This window comes from Oncorhynchus keta, chromosome 10 (genome assembly GCF_023373465.1).
Source record: "Oncorhynchus keta strain PuntledgeMale-10-30-2019 chromosome 10, Oket_V2, whole genome shotgun sequence".
NCBI classification, from domain to species: Eukaryota; Metazoa; Chordata; class Actinopteri; order Salmoniformes; family Salmonidae; genus Oncorhynchus; species Oncorhynchus keta.
Genome location: NC_068430.1, coordinates 35,723,582 through 35,734,093, shown reverse-complemented (window position 1 = coordinate 35,734,093; position 10,512 = coordinate 35,723,582). Strand labels below are relative to the sequence as shown.

The 10,512-nt window shown below is 43.5% G+C and overlaps 1 protein-coding gene across 1 annotated transcript; it reads left to right on the top strand.

Moving 5' to 3' along the window:
• The first annotated feature begins 3,279 nt into the window (after positions 1-3,279).
• LOC118388602 (PAK4-inhibitor inka1-like) lies at positions 3,280-10,065 on the top strand. Its single transcript, XM_035777824.1, has 3 exons — positions 3,280-3,457; positions 3,576-3,613; positions 8,951-10,065. The coding sequence occupies exons 1-3, from the start codon at positions 3,295-3,297 to the stop codon at positions 9,926-9,928; spliced, it is 1,179 nt and encodes a 392-aa protein (XP_035633717.1). The 5' UTR covers positions 3,280-3,294; the 3' UTR covers positions 9,929-10,065.
• Positions 10,066-10,512: the final 447 nt, after the last annotated feature.

Below are 10,512 nucleotides of genomic sequence, written 5' to 3'. Positions count from 1 at the left end.
CCTAAAAGCAAAGATGGGAACATCTTGTGAATTACTTAATTCACACTGACACAATAATACACACATGCCACATCATTATAAAATCAGCCCCATGGGCACTATAAAGATGTCAATGAGGAAGCTGGGGCTGGTTTAAGTAGGCCACATTAGAAGTAGGTCTACTTAGTAAAACACCAATTACCGGACAGAGTTGTCAGGCATCTGGAGAACGAGGTTATATATTTGATTTTGCACTGTATGGGAAAATATGTATGGACTAAATAAACTACTTACTTCCCCCCCCAAAACAACAAGTTGCAGAAGCAGGTTGAGACATGCCATGTGGGATGCACTCTACACAGTCTGGTCACATCATGGTTGATGAGATGTGTACATCTGCACATGAATAGTAAGACTATCAAATGCGGATTTGTCCAATTAACAGTGAACAATTGTACATTGATCACCTTAAAACTGACATGAATAACAATACATTACTAGAATGTTGCAAATGGGTACCGATGACCCATTGACAGTAGATGATAATCTCCTGCTCAGTGGCGTTCTGTACATTACAGCATCTATCTCACTAGATGGCGACAGATGTGGACCTATACAATTCTATTCCTGTAGCAACCTTCAGGTGCTATAATTTTCAAATATTTAATGAATCTGTCATTTCAGCAATATTTGCTGCACAATATACTTAAAGAGGCAATCTGCAGAACCTAAAATATAAGCTTGTTTTACTCCAATGTTTGTAAACAAAGGACATGTAAACTAATACCATACCGACTGAAAACATGGTTAAAACTATAATTTGAATATTATGGATGGTCAGTCCTTGCATAGCTCTGTCTATGAATTTGATGGTGGTTACATTTCTCCAGCCCCATCCCTTAGCTTTTTACCAAAACAGGGGAATGGAAAAGTATTTGTTATTGTGTCAACTTGGTGCTTCAAAGCACTTCCATGTATGGTATTTAATGTACTTATACTGTAGATTACATTCTGTTGGAGCCTCCACAATATAGGGAACATTTGAAAATGTTTTCAGGGCTGATTTCATTTTGACCAGTCTGTTTGCTGGCATACTGTAAAATATTTTCAATCCTTCAAGTAAAAATCATCAGCAAGAGCACAATGCAGCCTCACATATTTTAAAGATTTAACTGTTTCCCATTTGGATTGCTGGTTCCGCAAGGTTCTCCCAGAGACTAATCCTTGTGACTAATTGAACTCATGTGACCTCAGGGACCAACCTGAACTCAGGGATAGATGTAACATAGTAAATGTAAATCTGGGACACTCCAATTAGTATGATATGCTATGTTTCATATAGTATGTATTAATTTCTGGATGTCCATCATCCATTTCAAATTATATGTTAAGAATTGCAATTCGTATGATATGTTATGAAATTCAATTAGTACAATATGTTATGAAATGCAAATCGTACAATGAGCAAAGTGTATGATATGTTACGAATTCAAATTTGTTGTGGCTACCGTTAGCTAGGTGGCTATCGCTAATGTTAACTAGGCTAGGGGTTATGGGTTAGAGTTAGAGTTGAGGTTATAAGTTAGGTTAAAGGGTTAGCTATCATGCTAAGTAGTTGCAAAGTATCTAAAAGGTAGCAAGTAGTTGCAAAGTAAATCATTAGATGAAGTTGTCCGTAATGAGATTCCAACACACAACCCTTGGGTTGCTAGATGTTCTCTTTATACACCCAACCCGACTAACAACCCAACTGTTGTTTTTGCCAAAGTAACCTTGTGTCTTATGTAACTATACCAAACGTAACATATCATACTAATTTTTAGTGTCCTGGATTTACGTTTACTACGTCATGTCTAGTCTATGAGACCAGGCTGCAGAGATGCATAAAGCATTTCTGGTCTCCTGAGACCCAGCAATTCATTTTTGTCTTCTCTAGTGGATATCAGTTCTTGGTCCGTATCTCTGAGGATATAAAAGCCACTGTATTAAGTCATATTTTCCCTTTAAGAGGACAGTCTGGACTATTCAAAGATATCACATGTGCAGGGATGTGACCTTGAAAACGTTATCTTCCTGGCTCTTTAAAAAATGTCTGCCATCAAAATTAGCACATTAATTTTCATTTTCACGAGTTTGATATTCAAATTATTTATAGTAAGTGAGTACTCAGGAATGGATAAGTGAGTTGTTAGAACTGTGTAATAATTTTTCAACAGCTTATCAAGAAATGTCCTCTGTAGTGAACACCCGGACGCCGCAACTATGTTTTTCACCTACTGTACCCATTGACTGTTGTAATGTAGTGAATTTAATGCCATAATCCAGTCCGTGTATTCATACGGGTTTCCAGGTCCATGTTTTTCAGTAGCCAGATGGCGGGAGGCAGATAACATGTGAACTATGTAATGCCAGCAAACTTCTGAGTCAAGTTAAACTAAAGTATAGGAACGCCCAAACCTCAGTTCTTATAAACATAAGAAATGTAAATAACTGGACGTTACAACTGTAATGTAAAATGTTTCATATTAACGTCCTAATGACCACTACTGTCACGACTCACGCCGAAGTTGGTGCCTGTCCTTGTTCGGGCGGCGTTCGGTGGTCGACTTCACCGATCTATATTCTTTCCCCATTTGTATTTGTCTGTATTGTACACACCTGGTTCCCATTACGTTTTTATTATCTCCCTATTTAACCCTCTGGAGCCATCATGGTTTTGTGCGTGTTTACTGTTGTCAGTTGTCTCGTTTATGTGATTCTGGATGTTTTGTTCTCCTTGTTGGAAGATTATTTTTGAGTATAGTTACTATTATTACTCATCTCTGTGTCCTGCGCCTGACTCCGCCTTACCCACATCACCAAGACTATGACAACTACAATATTTACTTACAATAAAAGATGAATAACAATATATTCAAAATGTTCTACTCTCACCCCAAACACTTATGTCAACAACGAAAAAATCATAATAAATCCTAACGTTTGAGGGGTGGGGGGGTTCTAGAGGATAATTATAGTATCCTATGGCCTAGGGATACAAATGTAAAAAACGGGCATGTGAAGTACAAAAAAAAGAACACAAATATTTGCACACATCTGTCATGTATTTAATATTGTGTATTTGTATGACCAATTTTACTATGCAATTTATGCCACCGATGACTTTCTGAATCTATTTCTATTCAGTCTACCGCATGATACAGCACGTCCAGATGTGCATAGTAAAGAGGTGATGATTTGTTAATTCACTTGCTCAGATCTCAAACTCGGATTGGCTACTTCAGAGATGCAACGCTCTAACTGGCTGGAGAGCGCATGCTGGAAAAGAAACGAATCAGACAAAGTCACTACACTTCACAGTGCGCCTTCAGTCCCGAGGATTCATACCAAGAGCTGTGCGCAAAATTGACTTACTTATGGGAACATATCAACCCTTTATGGATTCATGTCAAACTGGATGCAACGTGCCATATCAAATGTGAGTATTAACAGACTAGTCCAAGTGGATTATAGGCTACAATTATGATGGATTTTGCTGTTACTGTATTTTAGACAAAAACTTGCAGGAATTGATCTCCTCATATTTTCTCTTTTAGGCGTTAATTGTGACGGTCACTCTGAAATAAATAAAATGGTAAGTATTTTTCCATTCTGTAACCTAAGCATACATTAGATTGCCAAGCAATACAGTACAGTAATGGGAAATGGCACTGAAATTGGTTTATGCACAGTCTGCTCAAATTGTAATTGTGCGTAAAATGGCAATGAATTAGATCAACTATAGGCCTACCATATTTAAAATTAAATAGGTCAATTGTATTTCAAGATACTAAATGAAATGTCAGTCCCTGAAATTATGGGGTTTAACACCAGCATATAGAGACAACATCTGCAGGGTAACAATGCTCTGTGCAAAGGCGGCGTTATCACGCATAATGTCTGACTAGATACCCAAATGCATCTGCAGAGGGATGCTATCTAAGCTATGCCTTGAGTCGGGGAAACAAACTCATGGCAGTTAGTTAAGGTGCTCTATATCTATGAGCCAGATGGGTGTCTAATGTGTTAGATATACTTTTCATTTTCACTGTATGAAAAGGGCATCATAATTTCCTGTAATTGTAAAGAGTATTTTCCTTTGTGGAGGTCTACAGTATCTCTTGAAACTATAGATGTGATTTTACCACTTCGTCCTTTTTGGCAACAAAAAAAATCCCTGCAGGAAGGTTATTATAGCTAAATTATGTTTTATATAAGTCAGACTTTTATAGGCAATTTGTGTCTGTTGTGTCTGAGTGTACCACCACAACCCGTGTTGTGTCTGAGTGTACCACACAACCCGTGTTGTGTCGGAGTATACCACACAACCCAAGTTGTGGCTGAGTGTACCACACAACCTGTGTTGTGTCGGAGTGTACCACACAACCCGTGTTGTGTCAGAGTGTACCACTCAACCCATGTTGTGGCTGAGTGTACCACACAACCCGTTTTGTGTCGGAGTGTACCACACAACCCGTGTTGTGGCTGAGTGTACCACACAACCCGTTTTGTGTCGGAGTCTACCACACAACCCGTGTTGTGCCTGAATGTACCACACAACCCGTTTTGTGTCGGAGCGTACCACACAACCCGTGTTGTGCCTGAGTGTACCACACAACCTGTGTTGTGTCGGAGTGTATTACACAACCCGTGTTGTAGTTGAGTGTACTACACCACCCGTGTTGTGTCAGAGTGTACCACTCAACCCATGTTGTGGCTGAGTGTGCCACACAACCCATTTTGTGTCGGAGTGTACCACACAATCCGTGTTGTGCCTGAGTGTACCACACAACCCGTGTTGTGTCTGAGTGTACCACACAACCCGTTTTGTGTCGGAGTGTACCACACAACCCGTGTTGTGCCTGAGTGTACCACACAACCTGTGTTGTGTCTGAGTGAACTACACAACCCGTGTTGTGGCTGAGTGTACCACACAACCTGTGTTGTGGCTAAGAGTACCACAGAACCTGTTTTGTGTCGGAGTGTACCACACAACCCGTGTTGTGCCTGAGTGTACCACACAACCCGTGTTGTGTCTGAGTGTATTACACAACCCGTGTTGTAGTTGAGTGTACTACACAACCCGTGTTGTGTCAGAGTGTACCACTCAACCCATGTTGTGGCTGAGTGTACCACACAACCTGTTTTGTGTCGGAGTGTATTACACAACCCGTGTTGTAGTTGAGTGTACTACACAACCCGTGTTGTGTCAGAGTGTACCACTCAACCCATGTTGTGGCTGAGTGTACCACACAACCCGTTTTGTGTCGGAGTGTACCACACAACCCGTGTTGTGCCTGGGTGTACCACACAACCTGTGTTGTGGCTGAGTGTACTACACAACCCGTGTTGTGTCTGCGTGTACTACACAACCCATGTTGTGGCTGAGTGTACCACACAACCCGTGTTGTGGCTGAGTGTACCACACAACCCGTGTTGTGGCTGAGTGTACCACACAACCCGTGTTGTGGCTGAGTGTACCACACAACCCGTTTTGTGTCGGAGTGTACCACACAACCCGTGTTGTGCCTGAGTGTACCACACAACCCGTGTTGTGGCTGAGTGTACTACACAACCCGTGTTGTGGCTGAGTGTACCACACAACCTGTGTTGTGGCTAAGTGTACCACAGAACCCGTTTTGTGTTGGAGTGTACCACACAACCCGTGTTGTGTCAGAGTGTACCACTCAACCCATGTTGTGGCTGAGTGTACCACACAACCCGTTTTGTGTCGGAGTGTATTACACAACCCGTGTTGTAGTTGAGTGTACTACACAACCCGTGTTGTGCCTGAGTGTACCACACAACCCGTGTTGTGGCTGAGTGTACCACACAACCCATTTTGTATCAGAGTCTACCACACAACCCGTGTTGTGTCAGAGTGTACCACTCAACCCATGTTGTGGCTGAGTGTACCACACAACACGTTTTGTGTCGGAGTGTATTACACAACCCATGTTGTAGTTGAGTGTACTACACAACCCATGTTGTGTCAGAGTGTACCACTCAACCCATGTTGTGGCTGAGTGTACCACACAACCCGTTTTGTGTCGGAGTGTACCACACTACCCGTGTTGTGCCTGAGTGTACCACACAACCCGTGTTGTGGCTGAGTGTACCACACAACCCGTGTTGTGCCTGAGTGTACCACACAACCCGTGTTGTGGCTGAGTGTACGACACAACCCGTGTTGTGTCTGAGTGTACCACACAACCCGTGTTGTGGCTGAGTGTACCACACAACCCATGTTGTTTCTGAGTGTACCATACAACCCGTGTTGTGTCTGAGTGTACCACACAACCCGTGTTGTGCCTGAGTGTACCACACAACCCATGTTGTTTCTGAGTGTACCACACAACCCGTGTTGTGTCTGAGTGTACCACACAACCCATGTTGTTTCTGAGTGTACCATACAACCCGTGTTGTGTCTGAGTGTACCACACAACCCGTGTTGTGCCTGAGTGTACCACACAACCCATGTTGTTTCTGAGTGTACCACACAACCCGTGTTGTGTCTGAGTGTACCACAAAACCCGTGTTGTGGCTGCATTGTCAAGTTCCCGCTCTGTCTAACTTTGTTGTGATGAAAGCAAACAGAGGCAGAAGGTGTTAGCACAGGGTCAAATGCTTCAGTAGACAATAGAGGAGCTTGGGCTCTTATCCACTGCATGACAGGGCATAGGCTCACACACTGACAGAACAGGAAAGAGAGGACTATGGGGTGAACAGGACTGTTCATTCACTGGATGTGACCGCTATGGTCAGACATAAATATGTGTCTCAGAGGGCTCCATGTTTCTCCTCCTCTGGTCTGCTAAACATTTCTCACGTCACTGTCAGATCAGTCCCCCATATGGAAGGTAAAGGTACAGTGGCCATGTTCGAATACCCATACTATTGTAGTACATACTTAAACTGCATAGTATTTAGTCATTGTCACATACTATTTAGTCAAAAGTATGCAGTATTTCATGGCTGCAACGCAGGAGCAGATCCTGATTGGCTGAGTGTGGCGGGGCCGAATGCGGGTGGTATTTAGTTTAAAAGCTCTGACTAAGCCCAAAAGAACAAGAAACACTTTTCAGTGAGAAAACAGAAATCCACTTTGACAACAAAAAAATGTTTTCAAAGATGTAGCCTATGATGCAATACTCCTGATCATTTAAGGAGAACAAAAACTACTTAGCCTACATTTGAACACCACCGCAGAAGCTTTGGGCATCTTCGCAATTAAGTATCTTAGTTTTGTTGTTGTCGACTTGAAGAGAACTAGGGCCTATCACTCGCAGCCCAACTCTTCCAATGCATTGTGGAAAAGTCTGCATCGAATTTTACGAGATGAAGAGTCGAAATGAGCATATCATTCTGGCATTTAAACCATACTTGATTTTTTTTCTTTCGAATTGTCGCATACTATTTGAAAGTGTCGTGCGTGATTGCGTTGTTTCCTGCTATTCCTTCAATTCGGTAGCGAATCCACCATACCAAATTGATCAGCTGTTGTCAATGCCGAAATTAGTATGACATCCGGACATTTAAAGTATAATACAATTTCTACATTTTTGGAAACTTAATATTGTAATGCTATTTGGTACTGTCGAAAGATATTATGCCTGTCATGAAAGGACTTAACGGATCCTCTCAATGTTTTATTTTTAACTAAGTTAACATTTCTGTCAGGACTACATGATTTACTCTTCTATCCCACTTTTTGAAGTATCAGTTCGTGTATGTTTTCTTGGCCACCTTTTTCAAGCAGAGGTAATGTCGTACGTGGTTTGCGAACCGTTATGCTCAGTCAACCCTGTTTGATTTTGAGTGTGGACGCTGCTCACTGGTTGGTTTGGACCAATCAGAGTTGGTCCCTGTGAATCAAAGGGAGAGGAAATGAGAGTATATGCTCTTTAGTGTGCCACAGCTGACTTCCATATGCAGGCATCCCTCACCCTTAAAGAGACACACACAGTTATACCTACATCCTGGGCCTGTGCCAGAGAAGCCTCAATCCCCCTGCAGATCACACTTTGAGCAAGGATCATCAACTAGATTCAGCCACTATTTTTTTGAACGGATGGTCAGGAGGCCTGAACATAATAACAAATCATTTGTAGACTGCAAATTGACCGCAAGAAGCCCAAACATATATAATATTTGACTAAAACATAATTATTTCAAACCATGCTAACAGTTGTATATGATCACATATATATATCTCTCTCTATTATGAGTGGGAATACTTTGGAACAGATTTCCAAAATTTAAATCACTTGGAGCTGATTTGCGGGTGTTTTTATAGTCTTTTATGTCCAACAATAAAATTAAACTTTTTTGTTGTTGTTGCTAAAACAACTTGGAGTGGGTGGATCCATATGAAAACTGGTCAAGTGTGGTGTGATAGTTATGTATCTGAGAAGGGTGCAGGACAGTTGGAGCAGGGCAGGTAGAGCAGGACAGGTAGAGCAGGACAGGTAGAGCAGGACAGGTAGAGCAGGACAGGTAGAGCGTGGGTGTTGTTTACCGCTCAGATGGATGTTTGAGGGGAGTATTTACGTCCGTTTGGCAGTGTGAGTTCAAGTTTACAAAAGAGGCGTAGCTCTTCCAGACAGTCGAAACCTATCAGCAGTCACCCACTCTTCAAGTCTGAGCCTGCCCTACAGATCTGGTCTCCACTATAGTCACCAACAAATGCCGTGTGCTTATCAGAAAGAGTTCAGCTCAGAATTTGTTGAGAATGTTCGGTCTATCAAACATCTGCAGCAGGCTGGACTTTATTTAGACATAGAACATGTATTGTGTGATTTTGTAGAAAATATTTGCTACCACAAAATAATAGCACTCATCCACTGACTGTGTTTTCTTTAACTAAACATAGTAATGTGTCAAAGTGTGTGTGTACCAGCCTATGTCTGACTGTGTCCCTTGTCCCTCCCAGCTGTGTCTGCGTGACTCTGGAGATTGCCTGCGGGACCAGATGCACTACATGATGAGGTCCCTGCAGGACTTGAAACACCTGAGAAGGACCTGCCCTGCTGCTGCCCCTGCTGCTCCTGCCATCACCCCTGCCACCACCCTGGTCCACCGCTCTGCAGTGGCACGAGCCTGCTATCAGAGGGCACTGCAGCGGGAGCGCCGTACCCGCCTGCGCATCTCTGACGCCAGTACGGCCAGCACCTACGACTCAGCCTGCTGTCTGGCCAGTCCTCTGGAGGAGGAGGAGGGTGCAGGCAGCCGGCTGGGTCTGGGCCTTGGCCTGGGTCTGACCTCCCCCAGCAGTGAGAAGAGTCTGGAGTTTGACTCTGGCTACTCTGAGGCCTCCTGGCAGGACGAGGCCGTGGTGCTCAGGAGGACCAGGAACGTACGAGTGTCCTCCTCCGCCTGCCTCCGAACCAACCAGGCTCCCAGTGGCCTGGTCCGGCCCAAATCCACATCAGACGCCTGCCTGGAGAGGTGGACCTCATTCGAGGCCAGCGACCCAGAGGACTGGACCACGTCACTGCTGACACGGGGACGGAACAGGCAACCTCTGGTACTGGGGGACAACAGCTTTGCTGACCTCATACAGAACTGGATGGATCTACCGGACTGCCCTGAACCAGCAGAACTGAAGCCCATCTCTGGCTTCTTGGTCAACATGAGGCGGAAAATAGCTGGGATGTCAAAGAGTGTAGAGGGGAGGGTGAGGATGAGGTCCTCAGACTCTTCTTCACATGTGAGTCGGACAGCCATGGCCCCCAAACGACTCTCCTGCCCCCTAGGGGTGCAGGCCCCTGCCCCACGCCAGTCCCCCTTCTTCCACCAGTCCCACTCTGGCCTGCATGAACTAGACACAGACTTCTATCAGTTCACTGCCCTCATGAAGACTGGCAGCAGACAGCCCATTATCTGTAATAACATCATCAGCTACATCTGACACCAGGTCAGCCACTAACAGACACTCATTCTAGGCAATGGACAATCCCCAAAGTCACTATTTTTATATGATAAATGTTATCACTATGTTCGGACTATATGCTGCCAAAAATAAAACAAATGATTTGAGATTGGAAATATTTGTTGTGTCAATGACAAGTTAAACTATAAAATACAGGCTTTACAGTTGCTGGATACCAGTCAGAAGGAGGTATCAGAATGAATGGAGAACTAGTCAAAGTGAGGCCAGAGTATTTAGCCTGCTGTAGTCACCGGAGATGAATTAATGTCAGTCAGAGTGAGAGGCGCTTCACTACTCACTGCACACACATGATCAAAGACATATTTTACTACCTGCTGTGGGAAAAGGAACAGACAGGAGGGTTTCATTACGTTGCTAATTAGAATCATATTGAAACTCTAGGCAAATAGCGTCGAGAGTGGTGGGTATCATGCAAGCTTGAGAAGATAACCCATTTGGACCATTTAGTCACCAGACGCCTGTTTACTTAAAACCGTTTTTATCGTTCAAGTTACGTAACAATCGGATGATCAAATGAAAGTCCAAAGTTATCACAAAGATAT